The 22643-nt window shown below is 41.2% G+C and overlaps 2 protein-coding genes across 2 annotated transcripts; both read right to left on the reverse strand.

The window, feature by feature from the left end:
* Positions 1-271: 271 nt before the first annotated feature.
* On the reverse strand, positions 272-7348 carry snx4 (sorting nexin 4). The gene is made up of 14 exons (XM_086123441.1): positions 7193-7348; positions 6301-6425; positions 5447-5588; positions 5131-5280; positions 4306-4353; positions 3991-4046; positions 3788-3860; positions 3599-3660; positions 3387-3452; positions 3079-3168; positions 2533-2632; positions 2287-2432; positions 2026-2140; positions 272-1291 (listed from the first exon to the last, which is right to left on the reverse strand). The coding sequence occupies exons 1-14, from the start codon at positions 7286-7288 to the stop codon at positions 1244-1246; spliced, it is 1317 nt and encodes a 438-aa protein (XP_085979567.1). The 5' UTR covers positions 7289-7348; the 3' UTR covers positions 272-1243.
* Positions 7349-13831: 6483 nt separating this feature from the next.
* On the reverse strand, positions 13832-21726 carry LOC147198093 (ras-related protein Rap-2a). The gene is made up of 2 exons (XM_086123451.1): positions 20877-21726; positions 13832-14072 (listed from the first exon to the last, which is right to left on the reverse strand). Exons 1-2 carry the CDS (start codon positions 21188-21190, stop codon positions 13835-13837), a joined length of 552 nt encoding a protein of 183 aa, XP_085979577.1. The 5' UTR covers positions 21191-21726; the 3' UTR covers positions 13832-13834.
* Positions 21727-22643: the final 917 nt, after the last annotated feature.

A 22643-nucleotide genomic window follows, 5' to 3' on the forward strand; every position in this document is an offset into this window, starting at 1 on the left:
ATGGAAGCACCATTTCCTGAAACGCCATTCATCTTATTTAAATAATTGACAGTGCATGGTTGCGCAAGCTTTAATAGGTCAAACTTGAAAATAAAAATAGCTATCGACAAAAATATATGTGTGAGAAAACATTATGAATCAGTGTCAAAAATACATTAAGGGGCAAATACAATCATCTCTGATAAAACAATTTGCTGTTAACCCGTGTAATTCATAAAGCTGCAAAACACCATCTTACTTGAGTGCATTATTCTGAACAAGAAAACAACACTTTTTTTTTCTTGCAGAAAGGTTTATTAGTGTTTGACAATCTTGATTACAATACCATTCAAAAAAAAATCCCCGATGAAACAAATCAATTTGGGGAGGAAAAAAACAAAAGTCTTGAACATTATGTTTCTGATTCATAATTTGGTCCGATTTCATTTGGCCGTTACCATATTTGGCCGTTACCATTTTTGTGATGTACATGTCTTAAAGTGATTATTAAGGGCCAACATATACAGTACATGCATTCTTTGGTAGTCAGTTTAATGGAACAGTTTTTTGGGGAGTGGCAGTTTCAGTCATTAAAAAAAAAAGTACATTACGCACCGAAACGGCGACCTTGAGTGGCTCGCACTCACTGCGTTTCATTTGCACCATAGAACATATAATAAATTACCACGGTCCACCCTTCTTATCAGAACACATGTCAAAATGTTAAAGGCTTTGGCTGAGGAATGACGCATTTCTTATCAACCTTATGTATTTGACACAATGACTTGCAGTTTATTTAGATCTGGGGTGGGAAAACTTATTCTGACACCCGACTCCCACCTCAGTTACTTTGAGGTTTTATTTCAAAGTTTATAGTGGGTCAGCAAATGCTCTCACGCAGGTCATCAATGGACCACGAGACGTCGTTTCCTTAGTCCTGATTTAAACAGGAAAACCCCCAAATGAAATGTTTGAGGCATCACTCATCGCCACATTTATTTATCCACAATGAACAACTTGTACTTCAGTATTTAACATCACGTTATTAGTACCCGCTCCCAGGATGAAATGTTTGCGCATCATGCTGAGAGAAGCTGTGGACAAATCTGGAATTGGAAGGTGAAGGATTGACCCGACTGGTTCACAATGAGAGTTCATCTCCAACAGACTAGTCAGACATAAAACTGACCAGTGTCGTACCGGCCTGAATATTTGAGTTGGAACATTGCTTTCGGCTGGGGTGGTTGATTGGCTGGAAAGCGGCTCACATTTTGTTGAAACACTCCTTGGCATTAGACCACACTTGGATTCCCTAAGACAGCGACAGAATACATCAAAATTACGATAATTGAAGGCAAATAAATACATACTCCAAATATATGCTTCCTTTTTCTCAGGCAAAAAAAAAAGGCCAGTAACTAACTACTGTACCTCAGTTCATAGTTAGCTAAGATCATTCATTCTCTCTTTGATAACCTTTTCATAAAGGCAGAAATTTTAATAAATCACATTTTCTCAAATAGTGGCCTAAACTTGAATTGACGCTCCGTCTCAATTAATCTCAGTAGGTCAAGGAAAAAAAATCAGTTGGAGTGACGTTCTATAGAAGCTGTTTATTTCCCTAAATCAACCCCAAAACTGAACTCAAATATTACTGTATAGTTTGATCAAACATAGGAAAATACTTTTCACAAAGCCAATGACGACCTAATTTCTGTCTCAAAAATCATTTTCATTGTTCCTCAATTTGTATTTTTGTTAGCTAAAAGCTGTGATGCTTGAAATTACACATACATTAAGATATAAAAATCTTATTTGACTTTGTTTGCAATGAATGTATATACTACATACAAGTTTCACTTTTTGAAGTGAACTGCTAAAATAAATTCTCGTTTTTCCCCTGAATATACAAACTTAATAAAATGCACCAGTGGATGTGAGGGACAAAATGATACGCCACTTCAAAGAGCAAACCGACTGAGAAGTTCTTGTATCGGCTCAATAGATGGTGCCAGAGTACCCAATATTGTGCACCACTAAACCTACCTTCTTACACATGCTAATTTGCATAATGGCATAGCTGATGAGTGCCTCTCGCAGATCTCTGTCCTTCTGTTCCTTAAACCGCTCGATGTCTTCCCAGGCTGTTTGCACAAACTCTCTACAAAGAAAAAAAATGACAGCTCTCAAGAGAAGCAGCCCTTGGATCGCTTGCCCTTATCCGCTGACGACCCCCCACCCCTCCAAAAAAAGAAGGAAAAAAAAAAGGTTCAGAACAAGCAAACAAGGTTGAGGATATGAGCTCACTGGCACTCTGCGTTTTTTTCCTTGAGCGCCTGCTCTCCCTCCTGGATGCTCTGCTCCAAAGCCGCCAGCCTGCTCTCCCTCTGTTCCTGACTCTCCTGGCCAAACAGTTTACTGGTCATCCCCTTCAGGGAGAAGACACGCACCATCTACACATATAAACACACACACAGTATGTCGTGAAGCATAGAAAAAGGTTTGTTTTGCAGTGCTATAACTGTCTCATTCACTTATAAATCAATGTGTTACCCCAGTGGCAAGTTCTTCTCTCTGCTGCTTCTTGGAGGCCAGATCCTGAGCTGCCACTTCCAACTCATACTGGATCAGCTCATGTTTCCGACACACTGACCTGAGCCCACAGACAAAATACTACAACAATCCATATACATGATAGTCTGCTTCATGAGACTCGGTCAGTAAGATTTATTTTTTTTAAGTGTCTACGTAAGTTCAGTGATCAAGAAGTGTAGTCCACATGGTTAGACTTCATGTTTCATGAAACTATAACAAATTAAAGTGACAAAGCCACCGATTTGTTCACATTGTTGCAATCTGATTTATGACTTATGATTATGCCACACTTGTTTTGTACAATTTGGTGAAGTTGTCGTAGCGAATGCTTAAAAGACTACAAGTCGAAGTTAACAACTAATTGAAGAAGATAAACGGTCTCAAATTAATTTACGCTTCATTTGCTTTGTTCATTAAGCTGCTGTCCCCTCGACCTGACTTTCGGATAAGCAGAAGAGAATGAATGAGTTTAATTTTCAACATCATTTAAAAAAAAAAACTTACCGCACAGCCTCGGTGTAGAAGAGATATTCCTTCAGTTGGTCAGCATAGTGCTCTTCTTCCTCTAAAATGTCATCTATCGATGCAGCGTACCTGGCAACACACATATCAAAAAGGTATCAACCAAAATGATATTTAAAAAGTAAGTTTTGTACCTCATAACGAACATAGAACCAATATTTAAATGGATGATTCTACTTTAATGTCAATTTGTTCTTTCCGAAGATACCCCCGCAGCATCTCGCTCACTGTTAACTGAGATAGGCTCAGTACTTTCGAAAATGGATAGCCGGATGTCAATTTATACTTACGTGTCCATGTGGTGACCGGCACTCTGTAGACCATCTCCCATCTCTTTCTCTATAGCACTCCATTCACTGGAGAGACAACAATGATAAGAGTACACAAGGCAAATGAGTGCAACATAACGCTTTGTGGCCGTCAACCAGGATATTTCAAATATGTCGATGTAGCACCCCCTGGTGGCACTAACAAGCAATGCGGAGAAACACAAAGCACTCACCTGAAGACTCGTCCATAGTTTCCATGGACTTTGTAGACGCCATACAGTCTGTCTGCTACTCTCTGCAACAAACGAAAACATCCATGAAGAGCACAACTGTAAAATATCTTTCAACTTCTAACCAATCCCTCACCTCACCGCCGAACAATTTCGAATTGCGCAACCACGCCGTGTTGTGCGGATACTCACCGCTCTCACCCTGAGAAGTTGAGAGATGGCGGTGTTCAGTTCATCGCTATACTGTTTCAGTGCCGTAAAGCGCCTGGGAAATACAGCAGCAGAACATACAGCTCAGCATCTCTTGTGTTTATACGGCAATATGAACTGAACTCGCTCAGTGAGGTAGACAAAAAAAAAAAAAAAAAAAGAAAAGTGATGAAAATGACACCTACTTGTCAGGGCTTTTGACTCTGAACATAGCACTGAGGGACTTCAGTCGAGAGTCCGCCTAACAAGAAAAAATATTTTCAATCTGCTTTTGGATACCATGTTTCCAACTTCAAACTTTTTTTAAAATATGGAAGATCATAGCTAACAACAAATGAAAACCTCAAATTCACCACCTGAAGGATTGGTCTTCTAAAAAACATTTTCCTATGTGCTTAATACATTTGTATTGAACTCCTGAAATAATTTGGATAGATCCTCTAATTTATAAAGATGCAGCTGTGTGCGGGCACCTGCCCTACTGAATGGAAATACAATACCTTGTCTTGGAATCCCGTCTCCAAAACGGCATCCCTCCATCTTTTCTCCTGAATAAAAATGATTGACAGGTGAATAAAAGAGGTTTTCAGTTGACATTTGCAGTATAACAAAGAACCAGGGGGTTGTCCAAAATGGACAAAACTCAAGCATTTTAAAGCAATTTGCTTCAGAAAACATCAATTTGTGTGACGTCACAAGTTCAGTGAGCATATCGATGATGAACTGCTTTTTCTTTGGCTTTTTTTGTTTAATGGCACCACAAAAGAGTGGAACATGGTACACCCATCTCTGCTGCACAATACAATCAAGCAAACACTAGAGGAAATCAACAAGTGTTTGTTACGAAAGACTACAGAGATTCACAAGTGAGTCTTATCAGTAGTGCATTATTGTCTTTTTTAAAAAGAAATTTATCATTTACAGACTGTCAAATTCGTTGGTACCCATTTGTTTGTACGAGACAAATCCGCAATGATCACTGAAACAATTTGCGGAAAATTAACCAATGAAAATCGGGCATAGTTTTATTTTTGGTGTCCAACATATTTAACTTAATTCTGGGACTCTTGATACAATTTCTTTTGCACAGGTGTGTGTTTTATTTTCATTTTTGTCTTTTATGAAATGGATTTTTACACTAGTGTGACAGTTAAAAAAGTTAAAGTGTTGCTTACAAACTTCCCCGAAATACAGTTGCCATAATGAGAACCAGCCTGACCTGAAACTTTTTCAAAATGTGAACAAATTGGAGGATGACCAGCAAGGTTCCATTGCGCATGAAAATACAAGTCAGGTTGTTTGCGTGTATTAAAACTTAGACAAACCTCTGTAAGGAAAAGGAAAACTATCTTGTCTTTGCAGAGGACAGGATGCGACATCACGCGCAGCAGGAAGTTTTCCAGACCAACTCTCCTCCGCTCGACAAAGTCAGGGTCGAGGTTGTCAGCTGACAGCTTGTGCCACACAAACTCCGCCTTAAGTTAAAACAAGCCACATATCAATACAATACAATACATCCTGATTTATTTAGCGCTTTCACAACAGCTGCAGCTGTAACAAAGCGCTTCACAAAACGGTTAACATAAAGTAAAATAATAAACACAACACATAAGCGGAGGGCGCATTTCTGATTCTACTCACCCTTTTCTCTGGTAGCGGAGGGATGATGATGTACGGGTAGGTGACCAACAAGTACGTTCGGAGCAGTTCAAACTCACTGTAGCGTCTCCACAGCGTGTCAGGTGTGGGGGGTGGAGAAACGCTGGGGACGGTCTCAGATGGTCTGCACACATGACAGGGATATGTTGTGACGATTTTCTTGAATTAGTGACAAAGGGCATTCTACGTACAGCAATTATGCTGTGTTGTGGAGTGTATTTAGAGCTGGCTTAACAAAGTATGGGATTTTTCCATATTTTTTATTTCACGCTAACTTTTTTTTTAAGTCGGTTAGTTTTTAGAGGGGGTTTCATAGTTTTTATTCATTTTTATTTTTTCAAAAATGCTTTGTTTTAGTTTAGTTTTTAAATAGCTTTAGGTTTGGTTTGTTTTGAAACATGTGGTACGGTTGTTGGGTGCAAGATACAAAAAGAAAACGGTCACCAAGTATTGCATATTAAAGAGAAAACCATAAAACTGCAATCTAGTTACCAGATAAGCCACCACACAAAAACGTATTCTAGCTTCTTCTACTAAATACTGGTTCTTTCTCTTTGTTCTTTCCAGCAGTTTAGATGCCCTGTGGCACCAAGTTCCCTCTCACAGGTCAGTCTTGGTACACCAACATACATGTGGTTTGGGGGAGGAGACGCAACTGTCATGGATGTCGATGTGTATGGTGTGGTATCTTAAGTCAGCCCAATCAGAAGACACATCACTTATTTTTCTCTTCGTTGTGCATAGGGTCTCCCACATTAAAAAAAAACAACAACAACAAAAACCCAGCCTCTATGTTAAAAATTCCTATACATGTACCAGCCTTCAGCAGACCCCACCGTGTTTCAACAAGGTAGACGGTGTAGGTTTCTTGCATGTTGACCGTGTTCTTGCCCGTTCTTTTCTCAGCCTCTGCCACGTTGATCTCCAGTTTCTTCAACATCGAAGCCCCCTTTTCCACCATCTGCATAGCATAGGATCCATTAAGTGTTAAAAGTACTGAACCATAACACAATAAGATAAAGTGTGACAGTAAACATGGACACACAATACACACACATTCATGAGGAGTCCATCATCCACCCTTATCCTCATACAGTCACCCTTGAACTGGGTGGGACGACAAGCATTGATATTGATATTCACATCTAAGGACAATGCAGTCTTTAGTCAACCTAACGTTCATGTTTTTTTGAATGAGGGAGGAAGTTGGGGTACTTGGAGAAACTTCACAAACTCCACATTATAAATATTCGACCACAGAACCTCTGACGGTGAGGCAGATGTGCTAACCACTCCACAACCTGCTTCCTAAAATGCAAATCGTGAGTGTTGAGCAAGAGCCCCGAGGGCTTCCTCTGTTAGTCCTTTATCTCCGCCATTCAAAAACTGTGAAAATAAATAAATACATGGGGGGCGAGACTAAAGAACACTGAAGCCAGGAGGACGAACTACATTGAACACCAACTGCGAATGCAGAAGCTAGTTAGCAACCTAGCAACACGAGTGAAGTTTGTTGTAAAGCAACTAGTCGAAAGTAACACATTCATGATAGTTTTAACATTGCATAGATGTGTCATAGTTTTAAAAGTCTGGCAAAACTCTATAAGCGTTACCGCTACTCAAAAATGTCAGGAACGGCGTTCGAATGAACTCCACACCGCCCGTTAGCTAAATAGGCTAACGACTACATAGAATTCAACATCACGTTGAAGCATATGCATGTACTACCGTGTTGATTATGTTGTTCTCTGACTCCGTTGGCGTGATGTCGGTGTTGCCGATCACTGCCACTTGTTCTTCGGGACTTCCAGAGTCTGCCATCATCTTCCGCCGACAAGAGTTGCAGATGCTGGCGTCAGCTGAGCTGGGTCAGAAGGCGAGAAGTTGGCTCCTTTGCGCATGCGCAGAGAGTACGCCACACAGCCCATCCTCGCTTTCCGACGCAGCATCGGCAATGTTGCGACGACGTAATGCGAACCTATACGTCTATACTGTACACTGTATTTACCGTCACGCGTCGCACTCTATCGCTAACATAGGCAAACGCAGTGGTAAAGCCACACTCACAGTAAATATTTGGATGGAAAACACTTGTCGATAATTTATAAATTTTCACCATATTCAAATGACAAACAAAACGACGACGTATTGTCGTTTGTACGTCGAAATGTAAACCAAAGACGCCGTGGTATCCTATTCTGAAGTGATGATCAATGTGGTTGTAGGATGGGCCGATGTCAAACGATATGTAATGTGTCTATAATTTATTTGCAAAACTAACATTTCATAACATCAGGTACTAGTATCATTATTTTATTGTATATTAATTAACATTTGTTTGGAATCTCCCTCTCAATATATTGAGACTCAATGAAAACACAATTAAGGCTGACATTCAAAGCGACATTATATATATTTGTCAATAAACAAACACGCATTGTGCTCAAATGTTTGCATACCTTGGCATGATTTGTAGGGGGTGTAACGATATCCGAACGTCACGACATGAACCCCACCATATGATACATATTACGATGTTGTGGGGAAGTAGGCAATATTAAAAATGGCCAATATAACTGTATAAAAAAACTCACGGTATTTTAAAATGAATAAAAGAGAAAAACGTATTTTGAGAAAAAGCACAATACAGTATTGTGTTTTTGTACATAACGGGAGTGACAAAGAAAGAGGATTGGCCAGTCATCTTATTGTCAAATGCTCCTTTTGGCTCAAAAGCGCAAAGTATCATGGTCTATGTAGTTCACAATGCGGGGTTCGACTGATAACACTAATGTGAATCGAGTCCATTTGTGGAGGAACTCAAACGTGTTCCGTTCCAGCATGAGTCTTAACGTCGGTGGCCAAAACATGCAGAATTCCAATTAAACTGCACTAATAAACTAACCACCAGAGGGTGATGGAACTGCACAAAGGGAAAAAAATCAGGCCTATATAACAGATGTGTTTCGACGATATCGCGGAAATTCTAATATCTTGATATCGCGATATTGCCGATATCGTCATATCCCTAATAAAATGTAACGTGTATCATTATTCAACGAAAACGTGAGTGAGCAGGCAAAACACATAAATTCAACATGAACAATAAAGCATTTCAGAACAGCACATTCATTCAGCAAAAACTAATATAACGAGATGGTCTGAATTCAGTCAACATTCATATTTTCCATAAAAGTGTCATGTAAACTTATGAACACCACTGCATGCAGGTTCATTGGTGTTGTCTTTTTGTTTGTTTGTTTGTTGTTGATATTGGACACATTTGGATTTTGTATGTACATGTGTGTGTGTGTGTGTGTGTGTGTGTGTGTGTGGAGGGGGGTGTGCCTTTGTAATGTCACAACTGATCATTCACAACACAAAACAAGATAAGATAAGATAAGAAAACCTTTATTAGTCTCGCAATGGAGAAATTCCCAATTCACAGCAGCAAAGTTATGAAAGGAAGAAATAGAACAACAAAATATAGGATCTGCTGGAAAGGCAGCCACTCTCGCGGCGCCATTTTGAAGTCAAAATAACAAAAATAACACAACACAACACATAGGACATAAACAGTCATGCAATCTTCACCACTATTCTGCATACACTTTGTTGTCTGAAGCAGTTATAGATGAAAGAGGAGAGGATCAAAGTGTCCTTTCACCAGTGGATCAGAGACGTCATGCTGAAAAATGTGCACACGTCTGCTACAAGCTAAGTTTTGAAAGCAAACAACAAAGCTGTAGCGTCCATTGACGAAAAGAGATTAGTTCACTTCTCCTGTCCCACGTAATCCGCTTCAAACTCCAAGCCGCGACTCCCATTTCCAAATCCGCATCGGCGCTCCGCGCTAACGCTCCTTTCTTCTCATCGTCGGCTCCTCAAGACTTACATCCATCCAGTCGCAGACCGTTCAACAGCACCGATCTCTCCGCTGAACAAAGCGAGGCTGTGAAAAATGCTGCCCATTACAGGCGCAAGACACAAGCGCCGCGGGACTGTCCAGCAACGACAGTCAAATGGCGCCGACATTCCTCCCAGTCAAAAACAGTGCTGGTATACCCATGCTGCCGAGAAGGCGCAACCACCAAGCACCGAGTCTCCTCCTTGATGAATGTTGTGGCCAAAAAAGGCTGAAAAAAGTCCACATCAGGTCCACACGACGTAACAACAAACACAAAGTGACAAAACAAACACAAAAACAAAAAATAAAAATAAAAAAAATGCAATGATAACAGAACGCAAACGATAATTTAATACTGGACTGATGTGATGTTATGGTGCCGACATCGATCAGAGACATATCTGAAACACAAAGATATCCCTTGGCTTGTCGCCACGAACATGTTCTGTGTCTTCATGGGTATTTTGTGCTCATTTGTTATTGTGTATCAAACTGGTAGCTCTTTGCATTAATCGGCAACCAAGAAGTAAAAATGATGATAATAATAATAATAATAATGATACATTTTATTTGTGTAGCACTCAAAGGCACTTTACATGGTAAAATACAATTAAACAAAACAGAACAACAAATTAGGCATGTAACAAAATTAAAAAAAATTAAAAAGGACAATCGTGACATTAAAAACTATATCGGTGCAACAGCGTGTAAAGTTGAGAGATTATGCTCATTCAATTGGGAATTTCTCCATTTTGAGACAAGTAAAGGTTTCTTATCTTATCTCTCTGCAGAACGGCACACTGTGCAGTCGTGACTAAGGCCGCACGAGCACTTCCCTTGTCATTTTGATAAGAAATGAAGGGCAGGATCCCATCTGGAGGAAGCACGGTGTGTCATTTTCAGAGATGGAACGCCAGGGGAGCTCAGAGAAAGAAACAAGGAGTCGACGGCTTTTCAATTTACACACCTGCGCCGTGAAGGTCCAGTGGGACATGCTCAAACGGAATTTGCTTTTTCCCCATTCAGTGTCTCCTTCCCTTGAAAGTCACTTCTGCCTCCACGACAAGGATATTTTGAAGAAAACAGCGACTGCGGCGTGATTTATTTTCTCATTAGCACCCTGCAACTCCGCACTTATAACAATATACATCAGCGCAAATGATGCAACAGACTGGTCCTTTACCGTAATGATGCCCACCGAGACATTCAGACTAAGCCTGTTAGCCCTCTGCCTGGTCTCATTCGACGAAATGAAGCACCTGAACGCAATGCAGATTCCTTGTTTACAGACTCACGTTCAAGAACAGCACCATGAGATGAATTAAGGTGGATGAGCTCATTTGTTTCACTGTGGGGTGTCCACTCAAAACCTGTCAAATGCCTGGTGGCCAGTCCTGGTTTCACCCCGCCTCTGACACAGTCAACCAGATAGGCTCTAATTCACCAGTACAGACCTTAAAGAGAATCCAAATTGACCCTATAGAAAACGCCATAGCCCTATCTAAATCGGAAAGTATCATATTTTCCAACCTAAACTTAAAATATATATATACAGTATACATATAAACCATTGCATCTTACGTATTAATAGTGATTTTATGTGCTACACAGCCATCAAAAATGTGTCAAAATGTTTTCGTAGTTGAACCTCGTTACAACGTACATCATGAATCTGTAAGTTATAATAATAATAATAATAATAATAGATTTTATTTATAAGCGCCTTTCAAGACACCCAAGGACACTTTACAATAACAAAAAACACAAAACAATACGGGTTGAGCAGCGGCAGCCAAAACGCGCCAGCGTTCACTCAACCCGAAAGTCAGAAAGAAACAAGGGAGGGAGAGGGGGAGAAAAAAAAATATAAGGGTAGTTCATTGTAACCATTTTCAATAAAATAGATCGCCAACTACAATGTATAATACAGCATGAAAATGTATAGACAAATTCAATAATCATGAAGAACAAAGCCCATTCCAAACACAGAAGACGACTCAGCCATGATGGACGTGCCCTCCTTTTGCTCTCCAATCTTGAAGGAAAGACAAGTGGTAGTTTAAAAGTCATCGTGGCCGGCCACGCTACGTCTGGGATATAATTGTGAAAGTTGGAATGCAGCAAAGTAGTTATTATTCTGTGCTTTCACAGCCGCACGTAAAGACGGCAGCTATAAAAAGCAACCGAGCGCGTCTCCTTAAACCGGCTGCAGTTCAAATCAACAAAGTGCACCGGAAAATGGAAAGAAAAGCGTCCATTCTTGCTACGCTCGGATTGTTTGTGTTCCTTTTAAGCCCTGATGTTCTCTCTTTTTAGCGGAATGACTAAAACTCATTGAGAATCAGCTGAAACGTCCACTGGGAATATGTGTTGCTCTCATTGTGTCATCTTCCAAAAAATAACAAATCACTTCCTTCCTGCTGCAGCCTAAATGAGCCTCCGACTCTGCTTGACCATAAATAAAACAAAGTAACTAAAAGACACCTTTAGTCTTCATAACAAGCTGCTGGAACTCGATAAAGAGGAATGCTTTAGAATAAGCTGAAATTTTTAACGAGAACTCAAACATCCTGAAACATGCGCTCATGCACACACACACACACACACACCCTTGCACAAAAAGCTCTCAATCCAATTGTTGAACACTTTTATTACGCAGGTGACAAATGTCAACATAATCAGGAGGGTTCAAGAATCACGTAAAAAAAAAAACTAAATTGTAAAATCAACATGGTTACACAAGGAGGGAATCCAAAAAAAAATTAAAAAATAAAATTGCTTCCTGGTTTAGATTAAAATTGGAAAAAAATGCACAGCTGTGACAGCGTCCAGGTTTCATACCTGCATTTGTTTGTCCTCATATTCTTCTCAAAAACAACAGTAGTTTTTCCATGTTTCCATGCTTTCGCTTTATAATGACACGTGTTCTGCTGGCACTTCCCATACAAAATATGTACATCACCATTTAAATTAGTCTGAGCATCATCCGCTTTACGATGGATACTCTGAGCATGTCACCAGTGGACGAGGAAGAAAACTAAGGCATGATTGCAAGTGTTGACTTTGCTGTGTTGAAGTTGTCCCCTCAAAAAGTTGGGTCAAATGTTCTGAACTCCTGTTTCCATGAGCGATTCATTGGTGAAAAAAAAAAGAAAATCACATAAAGTTATGAACTAATTTCCGCATTTCCAATTAATCAGAAAAAAATGGTCCTGACTGTTCTGGACTCCTGTTTTTCCAAGATCAACTAATTAAAAAAATAGCCCAGAAGGTTCTGGACCCCAATTCAGTGAGACAAAATGACACGAGCTTTTTCTTCCACGATTAATTCATCTTTATATACCTGACTGTTCTTAACTGTTGTTTTCACAGCCAAATTATTTTTTAAAAAAACAGCACTGAATGTTCTGAACTCCCATTTCCATCACTCATTTGATGAGGCAAAATAACACTGAATGTTCAAAGCTATCATCAATAAATTGACAGAAATAATCACTGGATGTTCTAAACTCCTGCTTTCACAATGACTTCATGAAAACTAACACCAATAAACCTTGTGAACCTCCGTTTCTTTCCACAACCGAGTAAAAAAAAAAAAAAAAAAAGACAGCGATGGAGGATGGATGTTCAGAACGTAGCCAAATGAGATCTGCATGGTAGGTCATCTTGCTCCTTTCATGGCAGCAAACTAGTGCACTCCATTTTGCCTCGACTGCTTTACAGACAAATAATTCTGAATGATCAACTAATCAATTACCCCGAGTTAGGATACTCAAATACTGAGAATCCAATGTTCATTCGGACTTAATTTTTAGACGATGACTATACTACTTACTTACTATAAAAAAAATAAGTGGAAGATGATGCTCTTTATCTTTACTGTTAAAACTAAAAACAACAGCAACAATTAAAAAAAAGATGTCTGTACCAATTTTTCCCTCCATTTACAATTTTGGGGAAAAAAATTTATAAAATGCTTTCAGGTCACCCTCTTTGGTTCAGCCCAGCAATGAGTACAAAAAACCCTCCCAGAAAGCACTGCACAAAATGTACACAAATCCAAACCTTTGTTACAATTTGAAGCAAAGCGATCCCAGAAATCAGTTAGTGTCGTTTTGCTGTCACAGTAAATGCATCACGAAAGTTAATCTTAAGAACGTTATCTTTTCAAAAAAAATAAAGGTCCCGTGGTGTAATTCTTTGCTGATGAAGACTAAAAAGGTGGAGAGCAACATAAGGCGAGGGTATGTTTTTTTTTTTAATACTCAAGATCCTGCCACGTCATGAATAATGTCACCGCTGATAGTAAAGATTCATCGTGATCAATCTTTTAACTGCCGTGTGCACTTATGTGTGTGTGTGTGTGTGAGCGTGCCAAGTGTGTGTCTGTGTGGGGCTGCCATAACCTCCAATCCTGCTGCACCCCCCCACCCCACCCCATCCCCCAACCCAACCCTGGATGGCTATTGTATATTGCAGGACGAGCAGCAGGGGTCGTCCTTGTCGGGCTGGGCGGCGTAGTCCATCTGCCGCACGATCTCGGCGAACAGTTCGTCCACCATGGTTTTGCTTTTGGCCGACGTCTCCATGAAGGGGCAGCCCCACTCCTCAGCTAGCGCCTGGCCTTCGCTGGACGACACCTCCCGCTCGCTCTCCAGGTCCACCTTGTTGCCCACCAGGATCACGGGGACCTTTTCGTACCTGAGGGGAGGCACACAAACCATACTGCCTCTAAAAATTACCATTTTCGGCACTGTTCTTGTGCGCTGGCAGAAGCGGGTACCGGTTTCCATGTCGTATTCACTGCATATTTGCGACAGGCTGCAGGTTGTGATGAGAATGAGCTTGCTCGGAGGAAAGAGTCCATTTCATTTTCATCTCCTCATGAATACATTATCCCAAGTGGACTTTAATCGCAACTATCCTGATCACTCCTTGTGAGGGTAAGAAGATCTTACAGGATGGATGTTAATCACGAGTTTTTCCGGCAGCTCATACTTCCTAATGGTTTCACTAAACTTAATACACTGAGGATGGGCCTATCACATGATTAAATGAGCATTAAGAATTCTGTCAATTGAGTGAAAGAGATTTCGATTCACTGCTGAATTACTCTCGGTAGCACTACTGAAACTGTGAAGCAGATGGGAATGGTGTGGTGTCCTCTATGTATATAAAACTGGGGCCGAAATAAAAGAATGAGTTTAGAAATGTGTGTGCGAGCAATTCGTAATTGCTCACGCATGCAGCTTAGACAGAACATTGGTTGTGACACTGAAGCACACACTCACGCTGGACAAATACATTAACCGTAACTACTTCTGAGCGACAATTTCATTTATTCTTCTCTTTGAGGCTACTCGCTTCTTCCTTGGCAATCAAATCATGTTTTTGAGGTTTAATAACTAGAAAACAGTACAAGAGATTGTACGTGGCGCCTCAAAATATCCGATGCAGGGTCGCAGATTTCTGTTTCAGCATGTCGGTTGACGTGTAGGGTTCAGTTTTTCAATCAGTCGGTGTGAATCGCTAACTGTCATTCTTTCGCGATGGTCAATTCCGCTCAGGTCCAACACTGTTGTGCAGTGTTGCAGCAGGCCTTAAGACACTGCCCGAGTCCTTTCTGGTTGGAACACAAATGGTTCCACCTCCCTCTTCAACTTTCTAGACATACTTCCTGAAAACATCGGTCAGTTTATCACCTGTTTACCTGGAACTTGTTTTCCCTCACCAGAAACTTTCCTTAAAATCTAAGAAGTTGCAAGAGCTTCTCGTTCAATCAAGGTTTGAGTGCCATAAAGGTACATCCTGTTGTGCTTTTGGTTCAACTCTTAAAATCCTTCAAAAGCTGTTAAAAGTGCCAGCTAAGTCACATCAGGCAAAATGAATATCCATCACCTGATTTCAAACCGCTTGCTTCTCTGTTCTATCTAATAGAGGCACTTCTTCAACTTGTGTGGCTCACTGGGGCCTCGTTGTTGCACAAAGACACGTGGCGTACAGAGGAGGGGGGCTATATATAGTCATAATAACAGAGGAGGAAACTTGTGCTCCCGGGGGGTGTGAGACTGTGGCTGCCAAAGATACCAAAGCTTACAAGGGCGTTGGGTTGGAGGGGTTGGGGGTGGGGGGTTTGTGGGAAGGGCTCGACCATCATGTGTCTGGACTAGGCAGGCACTGATACCACATGTTGTTTAGACATCTTTAATACGGCAAATGAAATAGAGATATGGCATGAAAACATCAAATATGAAATGCCAAACATTGGTTGTGTTCATGCAAACGACAAGTCACGCTTTAGCCTTGGGGTAGTGAGCTTCCGGGCGGCCACAAGGGTTTAATGTGACTGCCCCATTCCCAGACGCATTTCATCCATAATGCATGACGCATCCAATCACGTCATTCTTGCTGACAGATACTGCAAGCCGCCGACAGGACCGGATTTTTTGAGGGGGGTGGGGGGCTTGGACCTACAGGACCAGGCGGAGTTCTGGGTTTCTTCTTCTTGACAATAGCTACTTGAAGGAGGTTCTGAGTCAGAGATTTACAAGTGCCTCTCTTTTGGCATATCCAAGATATAATCCAGTGGAGATCAGAGCTATGTCTTTTGTAAACAACCCAAGACAGGATCAAGGGTGGTATTTGAAGAGTGGGATTCTCCCATGGCTTTTTTAAAACTGGCCCTTCCCACTTCCTTCCATGTCTGATGCTACAAACAGATGACGGGGATTTGGCCCAACAAAGACATTAGGGTGAACCAATGAGAATTTTCCCTGACGCTGAAACGGCAAAGTCATCTTTGCATGATCCAAAGAATGATGTGCTAGATCTTAATGTCACCAGGACCTACGGAACCATGACCACACAGTCCAGCGCAACCACAGGTTGGATAAGCTTTCACATTTTTCAATAAACCACATATAGATGCTATTGGAAAGAAACTGGCAACGTTCACATTTTAGCCAGCACAGCAGCTTTGGTGACCTAGTGGTTAGCAATTCTGTCTAACATTTCTGAGGCCGGAGGTTCAAATAAACGCCCGGGCTTTCCTGTGTGGCGTTTGCGAGTTGAGCTCAATTTGAGGAGGGGGCGGAGGTGATAAGAGCGATTGTGTGTCTCGACCCAAATCTTCTTTCCCTTCGATAATCAATGGGTCGATAAGTGGAGGGTATGAAGGGTTTCAATCCTATTTTAATACACCCAACAGTTCACTTGCTGTGCAAACATCAAGGTTTATCACTTTGTGTCACGCTGTTCCTCGTCACACTCTGACCATGACGCTTTTATTTACAGGCCCGGCAAAGCCACCAGTCACTGCTTGTCCCAGCAATGAGGAGCGATTGGATCCACGGCGCGCTCGCACCGGCCCACGGTGTAATCATGTGCGCCTGTAGCCTTCCGAGACGCCTGCCGCTGACGGACGTTGACAGATCGACGGCCCTGACCTGAGCTAACGTAGCCGTGACGGGTCGCCGGTGTTTGTCAGCAGACAAGTCGCTATGTCAACATGGTATAAAAAGGTTTTTCATATAAATATTTACTGTCGTCATGATTTTACTACTATTTTATCAAAGGTTAGTCAAAAACGACATTACATAAATCTGTTGTAAACTGACGACACCCAGTTGTGCTTTCATGTAGTCATTTGAAAATGATAGCCTAGCTTCTAAATTACCGGTGGATAAATTGATGCAGGGTGTAAATTAGCTGCACTGTCAAAATTCAGCAAAATTTCATACAGGCCTCTCTATCTGACTTTGGGCAAGAGGCAGGGAGAACCTTGACTGGTTGCCAGCCAATCGCAGGGCACATATAGAGAAACAACCATTTACCTACACACACAACTTGACAAATTCGAATCTTCAATGAAGTACAAATGTTTTTGGAAAAAGTAGCCGGACAAAATCCACAAAAACACAGGGAGGAAATGCAAACGCCACACATGAATGCCGGAGTCACGATTCGAATCCCAAACCCCGGCCACTGTGCACCCAGCAACGAAGTAAATTTCCCATGATAGGTTCCATTTAAACTGATCTTTGTCCGCCGTCTTGAGGCTTCTTAAATGCACATCAAATATCAGAGTGAAGCGTGTGTAGGAGCTGCGTGTGAAATGCGAAAATAAATTGGTGTTGTGACTTCAGACAACAACACCAGACGCTAGCGCGTGGGGTGAAATCGCGCGACAGCCGGGCTGCAGCTGGAGCGCGAGTGTGCATGTATACATTAGCATATAAACATGCAGGAAATAGGAATCAACACAAGCGGTGGGAAACGCGATGACCTCATTACAGTACTTCATTCACAGTTGTGCGAGTGATTAGAAGATGCATAAAAAGTAGAAGTTCAAATTGAACCATGAAAGGACGGAGTGAGTGGTATTTGCTCTGTTTTAAATAAGTTTATATATTTCAAACACACTAGAATTGTAATGTCTATAGATTAATCCAGAATAGGTCTGAACAATTAATTAAATTCAAATCAGCATCGCAATGTAGTAGAAGGAAATTTTCAAACCGCAACGACTGGAGAAATTGCAAAAACATAAACTGAGGCAAAAAATAGGCAAAAATGTTGATCATTGTTTTCCAAAGTACCGGTACAAGCAAACATTTTATTATGATTCAACACAAAGAATTTGTGCCGGAGGACTGCAGAAATCGGATATTTACTATCGAGAAGTTGAAAGTGGTGTGGGAGACGAGATAAGAAATGAGGAAAAGTCAGTTATGTGAAGCAGTAAACTACAAATTAGGGATGGCTATTTGACTAAATGTTCTAGATTGATCACAAGGAAAATGAAAATTGGAAAAGGTACAGTAATTTGGAGGATTATAATAAGCCCCCCAGGGTACATTAACGTAGATCAATCTATTTTATAGTGCTGACGATTGTCAGAGTTAAAAAAAACAACAACCGTGATGTCTTGGTGTTCCTTCTATTACTAACCTACGCTAACAGTGTAGTAAAGTCACAATGGCAGTAAATATATACTGTAGATGGGAAAAGCACTTGTGTCAGTAGCGTCGTAAACCAAGGCCCCACTATAATTAGCCCTATGGGGTACATTAATGTGTATCAATCAATTTTTATATGGTTGCTGACTGTCAAGAGTAAAACACTGCACTGGAAGCGACTTTATTACTCATCAAGCACTCAAACAACTTCTTGTCATAAATCCACGTCTCTTGTGTTGTGTATCATTAAATTAACAGTAAAAATCAATGTTTGGGCAACACATGATAGACTTTAGTAAATGTGGCTCCAGGGTAGGACAGCATTTCTTATTTGGGTCTTGGCTTTAAAAAAAGAAGAAAACTTTTAGAAGATTTTAGAAACAAGCTGTACCACTATGTCTTTATCAATCCATCAATCCATTTTCGGATCCGCTTATCCTCGCAAGGGTCGCGGGGTGTGCTGGAGCCTATCCTAGCCGTCTTCGGGCAGTAGGCCGGGGACACCCTGAACGAGTTGCCAGCCAATCACAGGGCACACACATAGACGACTAACCATTCGCGTTCGCAATCACACCTAGGGACAATTTGGAGTGCACAATCAACCTGCTACGCATGTTTTTGGAGTGTGGAAGGAAACCGGAGTATCTGGAGAAAACCCACGCAGGCACGGGGAGAATATGCAAACTACACACAGTAAGGCCAGAGCCGGGATTGAACCCTCCATCTCTGCACTGTGATGCCGACACACTAACCAGTCAGCCACTCGGCCGCCGGAATTTTTTTAAGATTAAAATTAAGATATCCTTTATTTGTCCCACACTGGGGAAATTTACAGTCTACAGCAGCAAGATTGTGGGTAGAAAGAAGAAAAACAAAGTGTTTGCATTCACAAAATAAATGTTACAGTTTCAATTGGTTGCTTGAGTTGCACCTTAAAAAATATGATCAATGCAAAAAACAAAAACAAACAAAAAAAAACATCTTGTGCCTGTTTCATCAAAGGCCAACTAAACGCTACATAATTAATTTCATGGTATTATTGTATATTTCAGCAATGGCACTTGGAGAGTTATTTATATTATGTAGCTCTGCGTATGCAGGTTGCTTCAATGTGTTCACATTTCATGTGTCACTTGAAGTTATGCAATACAATTATACACACACGCGCACACATACACACACACGACCTACGACATTACAATCATTATCATGTTCCTTTGTATGGAAACTTTTGGTCAACCCTGCAGTTGTCAAAAACAATGTAGTTGTAACAAATAAATAAATAAATACATCAACAAAAACCACCTGTAGCTGTAAGGCAAAAACAAAAAAATTGTAATCAGTCGCAAAGAGTCGGTCACAAGTGGGAAATGCCTCGCTCAATTTGGTGCAAATGATTCATACTTCTACGATTAGTGGTGGGCATTGAGTGCAGCAGAGAAATTATAATATAATTGTAATTTACCCCTCTTGAAAAAAATACAATTTCTGACAGAGTTGCTGATGGATGGTGTTGTGGAACACTTGCCTGACTTGTGTGTGGGCAGCATGGGATCGGTTCCCACTCAGTGATGGTGTAAATGTGGGTGTGTATGGTTGTTTGTCTGTATGTGTGCCCTGTGGTTGACTGACGACCAGTTCAGGGGGTATTCCACCTTTCACCTGAAGTCAGCTGGGATAGGCTCCAGCAATTCCCTTGACCCTCATCAGGATAAGTGGCAAAGCACTACTTTTGTCAAAGTGAAGATCCTCACCTCACTTCCAAGATAGTTTCTTGGCGCTAGAATACCACAAGATGATGGCAAAGCACGACTTTTGTCTGAGTGATGCTCCCGACTCACTTCAAGAAAGTTAATTGGCATGAGGATGCCACAAGATGATGACAAAACACCACTACTGTCTCAATGAAGTGCCTCAACTCATTTTAACATAGAGCAAGGCACCAAGATGACACAAGATGGCGCCCAAAAGCAGCAAGTCTGAGTTTTTGAGTGACTAAAAGAATAGGTTTCAGCACAAATTTGTTCAAATCTAGAAAGAATATGCCGAGGTTGACGTTATGACTAATTGAGCTGTGAATAAAACATACATACATACATTTTTCCGAACCGCTCTATCCTGACTAGGGTCGCGGGGCTATGAATTAAACTTTTAAAGGTATTTAAAAATGGTAGTATTTTTAAATCACCAACTCAGAAATTTGACAAAACAGCTCCTAGAAAATCAGTCATGCAAAGTGGTGACAAACACACCAGCTTCCTTGCACAAATTCAACTCAAATCAAAAGGCACGTATGCAATTTAATGTGGAAAGACGAGTTTGAAATGCTAGCATGTTTTGCGAACATAGTATAATTATGGTTTAAACTACAATAGTCAATTATCAACGGTTTTAGGGTGGAGTATTCAAGATTCCCAATTTCTGCTAGTGTCTGGTGTACACCAAAATAGAGGAGCCATGTGTCTAGAGGCCCACCCCTGCACCATGATAGCCGAATATGTCAACTACATGCATTGTGCATTTTCCACTTTGACAACATTTCACCCACCTTTTGACTCTTATGATTTGGTCTCTCATGGGCTTGATGTCCTGGAAGCTCTGCTGGTTGACCAAGCTATAGACCAGGATGAAGCCCTGTCCATTCTTGATGTACAGGTCTCGCATGGAGGCGAACTGTTCGGTACCGGCGGTGTCCAGGATCTCTAGGACCGATGGCGAGGAGTCCACCTCGATCTCCTTGCGGTAGAAGTCCTCTATGGTGGGGTCGTACTTCTCAATGAACGTCCCGGTGACGAATTGGACCGTGAGGGCGGACTTTCCGACCCCGCCGCTGCCCAAGACCACCACTTTGTATTCGCGCATCGTTTAACTCAAGTCGAAAAGGAGCTCAACATCTCAGCATTCACCATTTTGGGGTCGGTTGTTGACAATAATAACACGGTCTGTCCGACTCAAAGCACAAAGACCCGGTACTCCGGCACGGGCTTCATTGTGGAAATTCCTCCCTCCCACCTCCAAACAACGCAGGGCCACGCGCCGACAGCTACACCACCAGCCGGAACGTGGAGGGTGACAGGAGAAAAACGGTCTTGCTTTTCACGAGCGTTTGACACAAAAAACAAACTTGCTCCATTGAGAACGCTGAGGGGGGTAAATATGCCTGGACCTGCCCCCCGCCCCTAAAAAAAAAAGAACTAATGAGCGCACGCGCGCGTTAAAAGCGAACCCGGAAATTCTACACAAACACTACTTTGAAAAATCAACGAGGAATTCCGGTTTCTTTAATGCCTTCCCCAACACCTCAGGTGTGCTTCGGTCTCCAGGTTGGTCTCCAGTGTGATGCCAGCCGCCATAGCGTTGGCCAAAAAACACGACCGCTGCGAAAAACACCCCCGACCTTCTTGTCTCCTCCCGGCTTCCGTAACAAAAAGCCCGTCAACCTCTTGTTCCGCCATTTGATTGGCATGCGAAGCAGACCAATGGCACATAATGCTGCCTGCGGACCTTGAATGGGAGCGGAAATCTGACCGCCAATCAGATTGCAAAACTCTCGATTCAGCGCATGTATTAAAATAAATAAATAAATCCAATCATTCGGTTGCCGTGGTGACATACGAGCAGTGACTGACCAATCACGAGCGGCTCGGGGGGGAGGGGGGGCACGTGTTTTCAGAAGAATGAGCCGGATGTTGTTACCATGGTAACACTGCATCGTCGTGGGTCTGTTCAAAATTGAGAATGGTCTTTATTAATATTCACCATTTCTGGATGTGTTGACATTATGCTGAAATATTCATTGTGTATATATATATATATATATATATATAAATATAAGTAAGAGAGAGACACACACGCACAAATACACTTATATACACATTCATATGTATATAAATCTATATACGTATATATATATATATACATATATATATATATATATACACGTATAACACATATACATACACACACACACACACACACATCTAAATATGTGCAATTTTAAAAGGAATCATATGCACAGGCCGAATATGCCCACTGGGTGTAAAGTTAATTCTAATACACAGAAGGTAGAGAATATATTTAAACATTTTAATTACATTTACACTTCATTATGTCAGCTACATTTATTAAATAGTTTAATCTCGTAAAAGCCCTTCCTCTGACACAGCCCCACACAAATTCTCATCTGCATCAATTGCAATAAAAGCTTTTGGGATTCATTTTTGAAGTTATCAGTTTCAAGAAAGGGTAGCATTGCTCAGGGATCCATAATGGGGTTTCCACACAGAGCTAGAAGTAGGACAAGGAAAAGTAGGTC

The sequence above is a fragment of the Hippocampus guttulatus genome, chromosome 11 (genome assembly GCF_054856545.1).
Source record: "Hippocampus guttulatus isolate MCC_2025c chromosome 11, RoL_Hgut_1.0, whole genome shotgun sequence".
Lineage (NCBI taxonomy): Eukaryota > Metazoa > Chordata > Actinopteri > Syngnathiformes > Syngnathidae > Hippocampus > Hippocampus guttulatus.